The sequence below is a fragment of the Lipomyces tetrasporus genome (assembly GCF_029532465.1).
Source record: "Lipomyces tetrasporus strain NRRL Y-64009 chromosome Unknown POJ06scaffold_6, whole genome shotgun sequence".
NCBI lineage: Eukaryota > Fungi > Ascomycota > Lipomycetes > Lipomycetales > Lipomycetaceae > Lipomyces > Lipomyces tetrasporus.
Window position 1 is genome coordinate 1,098,219 of NW_026611601.1, and position 14,512 is coordinate 1,112,730.

Here is a 14,512-nt window from a genome sequence, read left to right on the forward strand (position 1 = left end):
CTTAACGAGGTTTGACTGCACTCAGTAACTTAAAGTCTAGTGCAAGAATGAGGGTTAGGTTTATATGGAGCCATGCAATTGGTTCTTCTCCCCGCAACGCCAAAATCCGCGAGTACATCACAGGTAGCTCGAGCCGTGCAGGTGAGCGAAAACCGCAAGCAATATTTGTTATTCACCACATTGTACAGCAACGAAGGTTTTAGATATTTCGTTGGCAATAATTAGATTGTTAGCTGTCCGCAAAGACAAATTTAAATATGCTGCGGATCATGAGCGCGCGAGTTGCTGCGCAACAGCAGCAGCGACTGGTCGCGTCGCGGCTTCTTCATTCTTCGGTAAGTCAGACAGGCAACTGCTTTCAGTTTCAAGGAGACTAGAGATTATTTGGAGGAGTGTGGCATTGTTGACTATGAATAGGTCGCGCGGTCGAATGTCACAAATGTGCCGCCCACTTCAGTGCCTGGAACCCCGAATCCGACTGCACCGATGGAGAATCCGACGCCGGCGACGCCGTCTACGCCAAATTTATCCAGCTCGGCGAGCAGTGGAACTCCGCCTCCACCTCCTCTGCCACCACCAAAGACGACGAACCGATTCCGCAAATTTCTTCTTAGCGTGACTGTGTTGGGCGCCATTGTGTACGGCGGTGGGGTCTGGTTCGCACTTTGGAATGACAATTTCCACGACTTTTACACGGAATATGTTCCGTTCGGAGAGCAACTTGTCATGATTATCGAAGAGCGGGAGTTTCAGCGCCGATTTCCTAACGCGGGAAGAAAGCCGTTGGAAGATGATGCGAAGAGGGTGACAGTACAACGGGGCGGCGCAACTTGGAAGATGGTTGGGGACGAGTATAAGGGACCGAGTACCGGACCTCATGTTTCCGCTGTTGCGAAGGATAAGAATGTCCCGAAGACTGAGACGAAGAAAGATGTTCCACCGCCGCCGGCTCCCGTCCCTGCTCCGCCTGTTCCAGAGCCAAAGAAGCAGGAACCATTAGTAATTAGAGAGACCGTCCTCCCCAAGCTCCCTAAGTTTGTTTTCGACGGCACGACCGATCCGTCGCTCGAGAACGTGGTCAAGTCGATCAACGGCCTCTTCACAGCGTTGACGACGTCCGGTGCCGCAGGCCCCGAAGAACTTAGCGCGCTCGCGGCGAGTTTGGGAGAAGTATCGAATAAGTTTGTGGCGTTGGTGGCCAAGTACGAGACGGAGTTGAAGGAAAACTTGGATCAGCAGGCGCTTGTTTTTGCGCTGCAGAATGAGAAGAGGGAGCAAGATTACAAGCAGCAGCTCGCGACAGTGGATGAGAAGTGGAGGGAAGGCTACTTTGAGGAACGCCGGCGGATTATGGATACCTACAAGAAGCGGCTGATTGCAGAATTGAAGAAGTTTAATCAAGTTTACAGTGGCCGGCTACGGAACGAGGTTGCAGCTGCGAACGCGGAGAAGGACAAATTATTCGCTGACAAGGTCGTCGAGACGGTCGAGAATGAGCGTAACTCGCGGCTGTCAAAGTTGAAAGACCTAAAGCTCGCGTTCGAGGAAGTGATGGCGCTGTCTGCGGACGTGGACAAGCAACTCGAGACTGCGGAAAGAACGGCGGAGTTGCAGCTCGCGCTGGGATCACTCACAAACGCCCTCCAGGCGCCGTACTCTGTCCCGCTCGCGCCTATTGTCGCGCGGATTAAGGAAGTTGGTGGCGATGACCCTCTGATTTCCGCAGCGGTAGCTGCGGTTCCTGTGGCTGCATACGACGGCGTGTTGACTCCCGCACAGCTCGCGGCACGATTCAAGCTTCTTGTGCCAGAAATCCGCAAGGTGTCGCTGGTGCCTGCTGACGCCGGTGTTGCTGGCTTTGTGGGCTCATGGCTATTCTCCAAGCTACTCTGGAAGAAGGAAGGAAAACCAAAGGGAACCGATGTTGAATCGGTTCTTGCGCGGGCGGAGTCAGCGCTGGTTGAAGGACAAGTTGACGAGGCGGTGCGAGAAGTTAACTCGTTGGACGGATGGCGGAAGAAATTGGCTGAGGATTGGCTTGCTGAGGGCCGGAAACGGACTGAGGTTGAGTTTTTGGCGCGGGTATTAGGCGAGGAGGGCAAAGTTTGGCAGTACAAGTATTGAGTGAGAATGTAAGTGTGAGTCGAAGGATAGACTTATTTGTTACTTGTTAATAGATTTATCAGTGCATTAAAATAAGTTACATTAGAAAGATCCTATCTTAACGCCCAAAATTAAATTTTTCATAACTATTACCTTTTAGTTCTCTTCAGCGGCAATTTTTTTTTCTCGTCCATACTCGCTACCAGCGATCTCGGGCACAAGCTCATCCACAGAAGCGCCGTCGCCCAACTGTGTGACGTCCCAGCCCTGGGATATGAGGTACTCCCTAAACCTGTCGTCTTCGGCAGAGATGACGTCCTGTCCGAGTCTCGGCAGGAGGGTGATGGCGAGAATGCCTGAGAAAATCGCCAGAGAGGAGGAGACCCAGAACGGTGCCTGGAGACCCTTGACTGTATGCTCGCCGCCTGCGTTCTTGATGATCACGGGGAAGACATATGTGCCTACGAACGCACCAATTTTGCCTGCTGCGGCCGCGATGCCATAGTACTGTCCTCGAACTGCGGTTGCACAGGTCTTGGATGCGATTAAACCGATGCAGTCGCCCGGGCCGAACTCTCCGAGGGTCTGAAATATGCCGTACACGACGACGAAGGCGGCTATGTGGTTCTTGAGGTGGCTGTACAACCCGGCCATTATGTAGCCGACGATGGCCTGAAGAAAAACTCCAGTGGCGAGAGTGACGCGGGGCCCCATGTAGTCTGCCGCCAGTGCACCAAGCATGGAGCCGGGCAGGTAGAACAAGTTGAGCACGACGTTCCAGCCGAAAGATTTGTAAAGAGAGCCATCGGGAATGATGACCGTGAGAATCGTAGTAGAGTACAGGCCGAAGGAGTATGCTGAGAAGTCGTAGATAAACCAGATGATAGAGACGACGAATAGTCGGAACCAGTAGAAGCGGAGGATGAGAAGGTATGGCACACTGCGGGCGCGACGCATGGTGTTCTTGGTGAATTGCTCGGGCTCCTCTAGCTTGAGCCGGAGGTAGAATATGGACAAGGGCAGAATCGCACCGAGACCGAGCGAGACACGCCAGACCGTGGTGAGGTGGTCCACGCCGCAAATCCAGAGCATGACAAGGGGTACGAAGGCCGACACGACGAAGCCAAAGTCGATCATAAAGTTTGTGAAGAGCACAAAGTAGCGATTGCGGTGACCGGATTTGAGGTCGTTGGATGCCTCTGCGCATGCAACTGAGCCGGCCGGATACTCGCCGCCAATACCAATACCAATGAAGCAACGGTAGGCGGTGAGGGCAGCGAGCATACCAGGAATGGATCCGCCGGCACCCCACGCACCGGAACTGAGGATGGAGAAGAGGATAAGGATCAGAGTCGCAATGATCATGCCATGCTTGCGCGAGTAGTGGTCGGAGATGAAGCCGAAGGAGAGCTGGCCGACGACGGTGCCCGCAAAGGCGATAGAGGAGACGTTGCGAGTTGCCGGAGAGTTTGCGTAGTCGTCAGGGTAGAGGATCAGGAGGATGGTGTTGACGGAGCCGATGACCTGTACTGCTATCAGTAGTTGCTGATATCGAAGATTAGCGGTGGACTTACATTGTTGAGGTAGCCGTCCGAAAAGAGACCGGCACCGCAGACAGCGATGGGCCAGAACTTGCCTTTCTGCCTGAAATAAGCGTGGCCCTGCTCGACAGTGGTAGTTGCCGCGGCCATGTCGTTGACTGTGTCAGACTCGTCGCCTTCGGGGCGGCGTTCACGAGCAGTTGCCGTGAACATAGCGACGAAGGGGAGATGAGCAGCGACAGCGAACATAAAACATCAGGGAGACAGTTAGGTTTAAGTACGGTAGGAAAAGTTGACTACAGCCGAGACCGGACAAGGAACCTTCAAGACCCTCCAAAGTGATACTCCTGGTCTGGTGTCATGAGCGCATGATCACGACACACGCGCTGATTGGCAGAGTTCATGACCTGCTAGATGATATAACCCACTGTCTTGGAATACTTTCAGCCTTGCCAACAAGAAACTCAAGTGCTTAATACCGCTACGACAACCGAGACAAGGCACGGCCGCTGGCACAGGGATCTAACCCAGCATAGAGCGGCGCAGCCAGCCGCCGACGAGTGCGGCGCGTAGTCGCAATGTACTCGAACCTCGTGAGGGAGCCCGAGACGCTCATATGTGCGGTCTAGAGTCTAACTGTCAGTCTGCTTCTGCTGTTTTCACCGGCCAGCAGAAATCTTACTTCTGATGACCGTCAGACGCAAGTACAGTGGGATAGCGAGCTGCACCATTAGGGAACTGTACCGGCAAAGTACAGATCGCCGCATGGTGGCGCTCGGTGAACTATAGCCCCACGGCGCAAGACCAGACTAAGTTGCATTATTCACACTATCATTTTCGCTATACGGTATCTGTACATAGGACGATATAGTCTCATATACTCTCTATAACATATTCAATTAATTAATTGTGTGCCAATAGCCTGGATTCAGGTAATGCTCACAGTAGCCGAAAAACCATTCGATATCGCCCGTGACCTTACTAGAGACAAAAATGTGGCAGAGGCGACTACAAAAATTTGAGGAGCCGCAAGGACAAGAAAAAGCTTGGGTCTAGGTCCAGAACTTTATTATGCTAACAATCCGCCCTAGTTTTGTCTCAAGACTAGGGCTACGCCTAATCTACCGCAAGCTTACTGTTGCGTCAGTATGAGGGTTTGGAAGATTCACATTCAGGCCGCTCCTGTCCTCTTCACTGTGCGACCGATACGCCTGGTTATTCGCCTATCTCTCCGGGATATCAATCAGCCCGCACATGTCAGAGTCCATCCTCATCATGCGCAAAACCGAGTCGTATCAGAGCACTCCATCTTCGTCAATTCCTCGCCGCGTCGTCCGGCCGAAGCCAAAGGCAGATGACTCGGCCACTCATTCTACCCCGAGAAGCGTCAGGTTTTCAGGCAATGGAGCGAAGGCGTTCAAAGCGTCTAATCGCAGATCTATGTCGAAGAAGGACGGTGATGCGATCGCTCCGAGGAAGACTGGAAAAATGGGCGCGAGGGAAACGAGTTTCCCGTCTGTGCATGAGAAACCGCCTGAACGTGAATCGTTAAAGCATACGCAGCAAGGATACCTCAATCCCGATGAAATTGCGGCTACAGCATGTATTACTGCTGCTGCTACTACTGTCAGTGCCGCTGCAGACACTGTGTTTGTTGGCGCTGAAATCCTCGAACTCGACGATCTCCCCGGCCACAAGACAATTGGCCGCTCTGTAACGAAACGTTATCGCGCGACCCTGAGCGAAAAGTTTCTCGAGTCTCTGAATAGACAAGACTCAGTTCGTTATACACCGCAGAAATCCTCGCCGGATAAGATTAGCCCTCGGCAGAAGATAGTCGAAACTGTGTCGCAGAAAGCCAAAGATTTCAGTTCTCTCAAGAATGTTGCGTTGTTAGTTAAACCTGAAGATGATAATAACGGCAGGATGGACGGCAGTTTGTTGGAGCTACAGGTTCTTCGACGGCGCGCTATGCAGGAATTCATGACATCTCGAGCGCAACGCGACGGAGAGAAATTGAAAGCGGACGAAGTTACAGCGACTGACGAGTTTGAGACTAATTTCGAGTACTTAAAAAGTGAAGCTGCGAAGGACATTAGTTGTCCCACCACTAATTTGTTTGATATGGATGACATTGACGAAGAATATGTTTGCTCTACAGCGCCGATTAATTCCGCTCCTGTCATCAAACCCATGCCCCGCGCAGTTTCTGGAGCGGAGATGCCTACCGGAGATGAAGCCGCTGCTGCTCAATATTCTGCGATCGAACGCAGATTGATGACTCCCCAGGAGGACGGGTCGTCTGACCTTTCGGATTTTGTTTTGTCGCCTGCTCGATCGCCGCAGCCTGAGCGAGCTGTGACTGAAGAGCCGTCCGACTTGCTTCCATATCAGCTCTCCACCTCTTTGCGGGCTAAGATTGATGATGGTTGGTTGACAATAATCGGATAACTTTCAACGCTAATGCTAGCAGATGCTGACGACAGTGGCTATCATGCCAGTATCGAAAGCGGAAACGAAGACGATAATCTATCCTCGGTCACCGACATTGTACCTGTTCAACTCCACAAGCAAGTCTATCCTCCCAATGGCCGCATTCCTATGGTAGTCTCATGTTGTTGTCAAGTATGGTTGATGAATACTGACAGTTCTGCAATAGTTTATCGAGTTTCTGATGCCAGCCACCGCGCTGGGCTTGCTTACGGTTTTATATGGCGTAGCGTGTTACCGTGGAGTTATGGGTCCTTACTGACGCTTTTGTTTGATACCACTGTTTGGAGAGATTGCCTGCGCGGCTTAACATCGCCTTGACTTCTTTTTGGACCACTGATTAGCTACCTTTTATGACAATAATCACCTGAAATTGAAATAAACTTTATAACTAAGAAAATATGTTGCAAAGTAAACCTTGTGGGCGCTCTAGCGGACCACTCCTTACCCACTAACCCGTTGCAGGCAAGCGTCAGAGGGTTAGGGCGGGAACATCTAAACTTTCCTTCTGTGAGATGCAGCTTTTTGTCAGTGAGCCACATCTAGCCGTATTCCAAATGGTGATTATTCAAAGCGTTCAAAAACATGAATGAATGCCTGAGCAAATACTACGGAATAATATAACAAGAGTGGGAGTTAACATGGCGCATCTTCACACTGATCCTCCAACCGGATCACCATCCTCTTTCGTGCTCGACAATCAGCCAAGCGTCTCCACATCCGCCGAGTTGGTCTCGCAGACGCCTAGCGCAGACGCTGAATATCTCACCGATGTATCCGAGGATTGCGGCGAGAAGGAAGAAGCAGAAAATGATTATGATGAAGGAGGCGAGGAGGAAGAAGACAAAGAATTCACATACCGCGATTATCTTATCGCAGGTGAAGTATCGTTGGATGAAATGGAAACCGACCTTGTTCATATTTTCTCCGAGTCTGAAATTAGGATGATGCGATTTTGGAAGTCCCGGGAACGGAAGCTGTTCCACGAGCTTGAAACATTAACAATGCCCCCACCTTCTTCTAGATCCAACGCGGAGTCGTCAGTCACGGTTAGAGTCCTGAAAGCTCAACAAGAAGGTCGTCTCCGCGCTGATCTGTCACGCAAAAGATGGGGTCCTATTCGCTCTTATTTCCCTCCCACTGACGGGACGTGCTTGATTTTGAGGCTGTCGGCGGAAATACTCCAGAAGATTATTGATCATGCCTTTTTTCGAAACACTTCGAGGTGGTGGAACGTGCTCACAGTCCGTGACAATGGTCTTGATGCATTTGCATGTGTCTGTCGGACGTTTAATATGATGGTCTGATTCTATCTCAATCATGGTGCCGCACAATTTGTGACTTGCAATTGCTAATGGGGACTAGGTGCAACCCAATATTTTCAATACAGTTACGTTACGATCTGAAGCCGACTTGTACGATCTTGTATTCCTGTTCAGAGCATCCCCCCACATTCGGCAGTGGCTGCACTGGCTCACAGGCACCTTTTCCATCAGCAATTCTGTGGAAGCAAAGCGGGTCGGCGCGGCACTAACCGAGATTTTCGAAACATGCAGAAACATAAGGTGGATCAGTCTCTATATAAATCACAAGCCAGGCGCTACTCCGTGCTTCCCGATTCTCCAGAAAAGTGCGCAGAATCTAGGAGACCTGAGAGAAATATTTATCACAGGTCCAACATGGCATATGCCGATTACCACCTTTTTGGTGCATTTTGATCATCTACGCGTTTTGAACTTGAGAAATACGAATTTGGGGAAGGTTAGGAACATTGGAAAGCAGGCGAGGTTGAGACTACCGAGCGTCATAAGGCTGCAGTTTGATAACTGTATTCTGGGGCATAATGCTATTCAGATGTTTGCTAATGCGCTTATAAACGTGGAGCAAGTAGGGGCGACAGGTGTTCCGGGTGAGTTACTTTTGATGATACGTATTATTATTTTTGTACTAACATTGACATCTGCAGCTGGCATTATGGACCTGATCAATGCGATAATGTCTCGCACGAGTACATTGCACACTGTCACACTCTTGCGATGCAATGGTCCACCCCGGCCACCGCTTCCGACATTCAGATTCTGGCACCGGCTAGAGAACATTGCGCTCAACGAGTGCTTCATGCTTCACCCAGACTTCTTCCCCCCGGTCCAGGACTCACACATATCCGGACTGCCCAATTTACGCAGCCTCCACGTGACTGCGAACTTACGGATTCCCATCTCGCCATTCGATTTCGACGAGCTAATCGAGACGATCAGGCGGTTACCGGACTTATTCTCCAAACGCGAGATATTCGACCCGGAAACAGGCGCCGCGAAGTCTATATCCAACGTCGACGTGTATGTCACCTGCCCGCGTGGGACATACAAAGACACGTTCGGATCTACCTTAGACGACATCTCGTCGCTGCGTAACGCTCGAGACGTTCTGTCGCACGAGTATACGCTCTTGGAAACGGTGGGTTCGAAGAATGATAGACGAGATCGGTTTATTTCCGATTCTGAGTTGGCCAAGTTTACGAGTGAGGTTATGAATGAGTGGGTCAATTTTCCGGACAACGGGTTCACATAGGTGTATTTTATATTCGGGATTTACGGTCGGCGTTATGGTCATGCTAGATTGCCTTTCTTCGTTACTTCTCTACATCTAACGTACAAAACGACTATTTGAAATCCATGTTGACAATATCCATCCATTTCTTGCCATTCAACTCTTTCTTGATTTCCGCGCGGAGCCGGCTCGGCATGCCTGGTCCGTCGTACGCGAAACCGGTCAAGACTTGAACAAAGGATGCGCCTGCCTTTGCGAACTCAACGGCGTCTTTGCCTGTTGAGATACCGCCGCAGCCGACAATTGTGAATGAAGGTCCCGTGTATTTTCGGAGCGTACGGAGAGTTTTGAGGGATAGCTCTTTCACAGGCGGACCTGATAAGCCCCCAATCTCAGATGATAGTGACGAAGGCGATTTAAGCGATTCTGGACGGGAGATCGTCGTATTTGCCACAATCACGCCGTCGATGCCTGATCCTTTCACGACTTCGGCGATGCTAGCGACTTCGGTCTCTGACAAATCCGGAGCGATCTTGACGCAAATAGGTGGCTTATGCGGCGTCGACAAGCCGTCCCTCGCGGCAACGACAGCGGATAGCAGTCCGCTTAATTTCTTCTCATTCTGCAAGTCCCGCAAGCCCGGCGTGTTCGGACTCGAAATATTCACGACTAACAGGTCTGCGTAATTGCCTAATGTCTTAACACCCTCCACGTAATCAGCGATCTCATCGCCATCTTTGTTCTTGCCCAAATTCACAGCAAGCAATTTTCCCTCCTCAAACGCATGATTAACTGGAGTAGTCTCGTTATGCGTCAAAAACGAATGCAATCGCATGCGCAAACGTACGAGAACTTTTAAATGTCCGTCGGAATTGAAGCCGTACCTGTTAATTGCAGCTTTATCTTTCGGAAGCCGGAAAAAGCGGGGCAGCGGATTACCAGGCTGAGGTTTCGGTGTTATCGAGCCGACTTCGACATACGAAAAGCCCATTGCGAAAAGTGGGTCAATTGCTTCTGCGTTCTTGTCAAAGCCGGCGGCGAGCCCAATTGGGCTTGAGAGCTTCTTACCGAAGACCTGTGAAGTTAGAATATGTGCAGGTTACGAGTGATTTAGGACGCACCTCGACTTCGAGATCAGGATCCTCGTCATCAGCAGATCGGTCAACAGGGTATACCCCCGCCTTCATAGACTCAATGGCAAACCGATGCGCAGTCTCCGCATCGGTCGTCCATCGTATCGCTGGCACCAAAAAATACCTATGAAACGCCGATCGCGCATCGGTAACATAGTAAGCACCAAATCCAACTCCGGCAATCAAAATCGTATTAATTAGAAAATTCCGCACAGGAGTAGGTTGCGCTCTTGTGAACAGCGCCCGCCGCGATTGTCGTGTCGTTGAGCTGCCCGGTGTTGTTAAACGAGCACTCCCCCGGCGCAAGGCAACACGCGAGAAGGATGTGACTCGCATGCCCGCGTTCATTGTTCCTTTATCTTTGCAGGGCCCGAAGCGGAGAGGAGGGCGGACCGGGGTCGTGGAGCTGCTTGACGCTATCTATTTTGCCGACCTCGAGATCTGCTAAAGTTGCTCGGGAGCTTCTGATTCGCGTCACTTACCCTAACCACTGAAAGCCGCAGGGGACACATTTCGTTGTTTAATTATGAAGGCTTACTATTAAGTGTAAATGGCTGCCTTCTGAAACGAGGGGCCTTGGAACTTCGTGATTGCAGGGTCCGTGGCTGCGGGCTGCCGGACGGTTTTATGTTATTCCTGAATCTTTACTCGTGTACATGAGGCATTCAGTCGGAAGAGGTGAATGCGGATAAAAGAAACACATCTTAGCTAGGAACAACGGCTCCACCTTTTTTCTGAACGGAATTCGCCGAGCAATGAACCAGTTGGAACCCAAAATGCACTTTTATTTTACTCAGTGACATCCATGCCAAACAAATAATGCATTCAAAAATTCCCGACGCGTCGTTCATGCAATATAATAACTTTTAATCATTATCCATCAGTCAGCAAAACAAAATCGCGACGCCACTCAGCTGCTTTGTTAGAGCAGCATCGAAGAGTACTTTCCTCCCGGATTGTGCAGCTTGGAAGATCCCAGCCTTACACGCTTCGTCGGAGAACTGGCAGCTCTGGAATGCAACGTTGTCGTCGTCGCCATCGAATCGCTGGCATCCGATCCTGACCCAGGGACAAGGATAAAAGTCTCCACGGACCATTCATACCACACTTTTCGATTGTCCGTTTTCCTCCATATAGAAATTTCTATCTCCGCGTTATCCGGAACGTAAAGCGGCGTCTATTTTTGTCGTCAGTCTCCTACCTCTTCCATCTCCCAAACCCTGACACTTACAGATATCGGGAACCAAATCGGAAACCAGGAAACCATGTCCTTCGATTTCTTGTTGATTGTATCGGGGCGGGTCGAAAGCTCCACATCGCCGTACAGAACGGACTCGAAATATCCCACGAAGCCGTGCATAACGCCGCGATTTTCGATTAAAAACCTTGCTTTCACGTGGCGATTATTGTGCTCATTGCTAATATGGGCGGGCGAATCTTGCAAGACAGGTGCTGAAGAACAATCGATTCCCAAGTCGTCATATCGCTGCTGCTGTTTTGGTCCTCCGATTACTGGTGCCGTGGGCCATGAGGAACTAGCGCCGACGTAAGGCGATGGGTGTCTGAATTCCCAGGCTTGCTTAATCTCCGGAGCAAGTAAGTCCACCGCTTGCAGCATGACGACGTAAGGTGTGTTCATAACGTCTTCTTTGTTTTGCAACTTGATGGAGGAGAAGATCTTCGGCGACATTGCAGGAATAAAGTGCGACGAGTAAGACTGAGGAATCATAATGCCATTGCCTGTCACATATTAGTCGAGAGTCTAAAACTCCAGACAAGCCAGCATTACTCTTTAAAACACATTGAACTCCGTCTAGACATTCAGGGGACAATTCGTTATCGCCGAAGCTACCTAGTAGTTCGCTGATCATGATGTCAACTTTATGAGTAGGGTTCCAGGTTCGCATGTCCCTGAACACGACTTCGACGTTACTTTGCCATTGCAGCTCCTTCCGCTGTAGAAGACTACAAGGGTGGTCAGCAATATCCCTGAGATTGCAGACGCGATAGCAAACAACGTACTAAGTATATGCATTAGGGTTCTTCTCAACAGCGTACACGAAGATTGGGACGTTAGCCCTCTCAGAAGCACGTAATGAGCAGGCAACAAGCGGTCCTCTCCCAGCTCCCACAACAGCCAGAATTCTACATCGTTAGAAATTAATTGAGCATGTGCGCGTAATTGCTAGAACTTACATTGGCTGACCTTTAGGATTCGAGTCTCGCTCTGACAATGCCTTAAATATTGCCTTCTCATACTGTGCGTACTTGACAGGATCCTTCTCAAATACTTCATAAGTTCCGCTTTCCAAATTATCCGTCAATGGTTGCAGTGGATTTTGCAGATAATCTTGATATCCTTGACCAAACTTCTCCACGGCTGTTGGTGAAGGTAGAATCGTATGTAGATGCCGCATGTATATAAGATACGCCCTTTCATCTTGTTTGGACGGCAACTTTGATGACGTCCGTATCTGCGTCGCTTCTCGAACATCCTGCAATATTGTGTACGGCTTTATTTTCAGATATTTAAATAACAGATACTGATGCGCCTTGGACAATACCGGGTAGCCTTTTGGATTGGACAGGAATATCTTAGCTGATATAAATAGCACAGTAATCGGCTCTGCAAACCACCGTGAGACCACAGATTGGGGTGGCAGTTTGGCTGGCAGTTGTAATCCCACGGAGAGTCGAGAAGGATAGTCACAAATTGTTCTAACCGAGTTCCAGATGTCCCAAATTGACATAGAATCCACCGGTGCTGGGGCGTCAGAGCTGCTAGGCTCTTCGACTCCACTCTCCGCCATGGCAAGGTGTACTATAATGTTGATATACGGCACGGCAGCAAGCGCATTGTTCAAGCTTTCGGCATACATTGCGACGTTGTTGCGTCGTGTCGGACCCGGAACAATGACATAACTTAGACCGCAAAAGGATGCATATGACAGTTCATGTTTGAGTACTTGAGTGGACACCCCAGCAATTCGAGGATCGGCGGAATCTAGCTCTATCCATTTTGCACACAACCCAAAAACATGCTGCGCGTAGGTTGTATTTGGCGCGAAGTTGACTTCTGGATATATTGGAGGTGCAACATGTGGGACAATAACTGTACTCAAATCTGACTGTGAAATACGAGAAACGCGGGATCGGAAGCGTGGATTTGTGATTGGGACTGACAGCACGTCATATCCATCGGTGACGGACGAAAGAATTCCTTCAGAGTCAATAGCCGTATCGATGCTTGACATCTCAGGCTGCAACCCAATATAATACGTCGGGGACATTGGTTTACCATGGTCCATGCTCACTTCTGACATCTATATAAGTAGTAGTTAGTCAGAAGCAGAAGCTTATGTAGTTTGCAGTACAGCCCACGTCTCCTCTGAATATTTCAATGATTACATACAGTCGCCTGGGTGACGTGTTAATAGACAAATAACCCTGAACAGAGGGCGAATTATACTGTAGGAATGTCTGTATGTCTGAGTGTAAGTTGAATATTACAAACATTTGATGTGAACTGGTGACACCTTAGAACTGCGCACGAGAGTTTCCAGACGCGTCTGTGTCGCGTTTTCAACGACCGGGAATCACCCCTAACCTGAGTCGACTCCTGTTGACACACCGCAATTTCAGCTTTCCTTTACGCAGTTCTCTCCTGCGCACATCAGCTTGCAAGCCTGTCACGACTTTTCCGCGTACCATCTTCGCAATTCCAGTACGCGTATTTGCAAGCCGACCTTTGGTTTTACGCGCTATAGCCGCTGGAGTTACCCGTCCCCATTCGGTCCTCGCCTTGTATCTCCGAGGTACAGGCTCGCGTTGCGCCGCGTCCGATTCTCCAGTTATGGTCTGGCACTGTGAGGTCGTTCGCGAAGCCCCGATTGCAGGTAGCTGCTGATTCTTGTTTATACTCTTTCTTCTACACGGAGAACGATGTGAACGGACGTGTCTCACTGTCGACCTTTCGACGATGTCCAAAACCTGACGGTGAGCGCGCGGGGTCATGCCGCGTAGCCCGCGGGATCGGTTTAACCCTGACCCATTTATTCGTTGAGTAAGGTCATCGGTCTGGGAGAGGGGGTTTGCTATGCTTTGGGATATCTTTTATTTCCGTCCCGAGACTTGAATTGAGATTCCGCCTACCGAACGTGCCTGCAACGGCACCCTTCATATGGCATCTTGCAGTGGTGACTGTGAGGCAATGGTTCTAGAGAGCCTTGCGCCGTTCCTTTGGATTTGCTGTCGCTAGACCGAAAATACGGGTGCGGGGCCGGTACTCGTTGTGGTTCGTTGATTATTGCAAATTTGCACGATTATAGTGTTGGCTAGATCTGGAGAGAAGAACATGGGCCATGATCCGCTACTATTAGTTGCTCTGTCTCACTTATGGTATTCTGCATGGGCGATAAGTGTCTGCCTGTGCCACGGTTGCAATATATGCCAGAAGGGCTCTCGCCTGCCCGATCAGTGCTTCGGCCTGATTTAGCGTCTCTTAACGGCGCGGCGTACGGTCGCCGCCTGGCTTACAGCCTCCGGTGAGCTTTTGGGATTGACACTTATTCCTGTGTACTATACGCTATATGACAGTTATGCTGCCCCGGAGCCGTCTTCCCTTCCCGTCTCGCATGATTGTCAAAAGAACAATAGCCGCTGGCTCTACCTAGCTCCTTTGCCTCGTCGGTCCCA

General features: G+C 50.2%; 6 protein-coding genes across 6 annotated transcripts; 3 read left to right on the forward strand and 3 right to left on the reverse strand.

Annotated features, from left to right (window-relative positions):
* Positions 1-127: 127 nt before the first annotated feature.
* On the forward strand, positions 128-2,200 carry POJ06DRAFT_211192 (mitochondrial inner membrane protein-domain-containing protein). The gene is made up of 2 exons (XM_056185441.1): positions 128-335; positions 418-2,200. The coding sequence occupies exons 1-2, from the start codon at positions 258-260 to the stop codon at positions 2,122-2,124; spliced, it is 1,785 nt and encodes a 594-aa protein (XP_056043394.1). The 5' UTR covers positions 128-257; the 3' UTR covers positions 2,125-2,200.
* A 59-nt stretch (positions 2,201-2,259) lies between these two features.
* Positions 2,260-3,794, reverse strand: POJ06DRAFT_198331 (major facilitator superfamily domain-containing protein; the record flags this gene model as incomplete). The annotated part of the gene is made up of 2 exons (XM_056185102.1): positions 2,260-3,627; positions 3,678-3,794. 2 exons carry the CDS (start codon positions 3,792-3,794, stop codon positions 2,260-2,262), a joined length of 1,485 nt encoding a protein of 494 aa, XP_056043395.1.
* A 1,058-nt stretch (positions 3,795-4,852) lies between these two features.
* On the forward strand, positions 4,853-6,504 carry POJ06DRAFT_120321 (uncharacterized protein). The gene is made up of 2 exons (XM_056184236.1): positions 4,853-6,072; positions 6,118-6,504. The coding sequence occupies exons 1-2, from the start codon at positions 4,899-4,901 to the stop codon at positions 6,453-6,455; spliced, it is 1,512 nt and encodes a 503-aa protein (XP_056043396.1). The 5' UTR covers positions 4,853-4,898; the 3' UTR covers positions 6,456-6,504.
* Positions 6,505-6,775: 271 nt separating this feature from the next.
* POJ06DRAFT_282008 (uncharacterized protein) lies at positions 6,776-8,705 on the forward strand (the record flags this gene model as incomplete). The annotated part of the gene is made up of 3 exons (XM_056189987.1): positions 6,776-7,435; positions 7,500-8,043; positions 8,101-8,705. The coding sequence occupies 3 exons, from the start codon at positions 6,776-6,778 to the stop codon at positions 8,703-8,705; spliced, it is 1,809 nt and encodes a 602-aa protein (XP_056043397.1).
* A 45-nt stretch (positions 8,706-8,750) lies between these two features.
* On the reverse strand, positions 8,751-10,246 carry POJ06DRAFT_120328 (Dihydroorotate dehydrogenase-domain-containing protein). Its single transcript, XM_056184237.1, has 2 exons — positions 9,806-10,246; positions 8,751-9,759 (listed from the first exon to the last, which is right to left on the reverse strand). Exons 1-2 carry the CDS (start codon positions 10,163-10,165, stop codon positions 8,797-8,799), a joined length of 1,323 nt encoding a protein of 440 aa, XP_056043398.1. The 5' UTR covers positions 10,166-10,246; the 3' UTR covers positions 8,751-8,796.
* A 110-nt stretch (positions 10,247-10,356) lies between these two features.
* Positions 10,357-13,351, reverse strand: POJ06DRAFT_254972 (PRMT5 arginine-N-methyltransferase-domain-containing protein). Its single transcript, XM_056187837.1, has 6 exons — positions 13,230-13,351; positions 12,014-13,140; positions 11,840-11,962; positions 11,607-11,782; positions 11,049-11,557; positions 10,357-10,994 (listed from the first exon to the last, which is right to left on the reverse strand). Exons 2-6 carry the CDS (start codon positions 13,138-13,140, stop codon positions 10,740-10,742), a joined length of 2,190 nt encoding a protein of 729 aa, XP_056043399.1. The 5' UTR covers positions 13,230-13,351; the 3' UTR covers positions 10,357-10,739.
* Between the last annotated feature and the right edge of the window lie 1,161 nt (positions 13,352-14,512).

What these genes read in the sequence shown, in the direction of transcription:
- POJ06DRAFT_211192 (XM_056185441.1), top strand. Translation starts at nt 258, where the DNA reads ATGCTGCGGATCATGAGCGCGCGAGTTGCTGCGCAACAGCAGCAGCGA. An exon ending in CGCGGCTTCTTCATTCTTCG is followed by an intron (nt 336 to 417) that starts GTAAGTCAGACA and finishes GACTATGAATAG; the next exon opens with GTCGCGCGGTCGAATGTCAC.
- POJ06DRAFT_120321 (XM_056184236.1), top strand. Translation starts at nt 4,899, where the DNA reads ATGTCAGAGTCCATCCTCATCATGCGCAAAACCGAGTCGTATCAGAGC. An exon ending in GCGGGCTAAGATTGATGATG is followed by an intron (nt 6,073 to 6,117) that starts GTTGGTTGACAA and finishes TAATGCTAGCAG; the next exon opens with ATGCTGACGACAGTGGCTAT.
- POJ06DRAFT_120328 (XM_056184237.1), bottom strand. Translation starts at nt 10,165, where the DNA reads ATGAACGCGGGCATGCGAGTCACATCCTTCTCGCGTGTTGCCTTGCGC. An exon ending in ATCCTGATCTCGAAGTCGAG is followed by an intron (nt 9,760 to 9,805) that starts GTGCGTCCTAAA and finishes CTAACTTCACAG; the next exon opens with GTCTTCGGTAAGAAGCTCTC.
- POJ06DRAFT_254972 (XM_056187837.1), bottom strand. Translation starts at nt 13,140, where the DNA reads ATGTCAGAAGTGAGCATGGACCATGGTAAACCAATGTCCCCGACGTAT. An exon ending in AATCCTAAAGGTCAGCCAAT is followed by an intron (nt 11,963 to 12,013) that starts GTAAGTTCTAGC and finishes CTAACGATGTAG; the next exon opens with AATTCTGGCTGTTGTGGGAG. An exon ending in AACCCTAATGCATATACTTA is followed by an intron (nt 11,783 to 11,839) that starts GTACGTTGTTTG and finishes CCACCCTTGTAG; the next exon opens with TCTTCTACAGCGGAAGGAGC.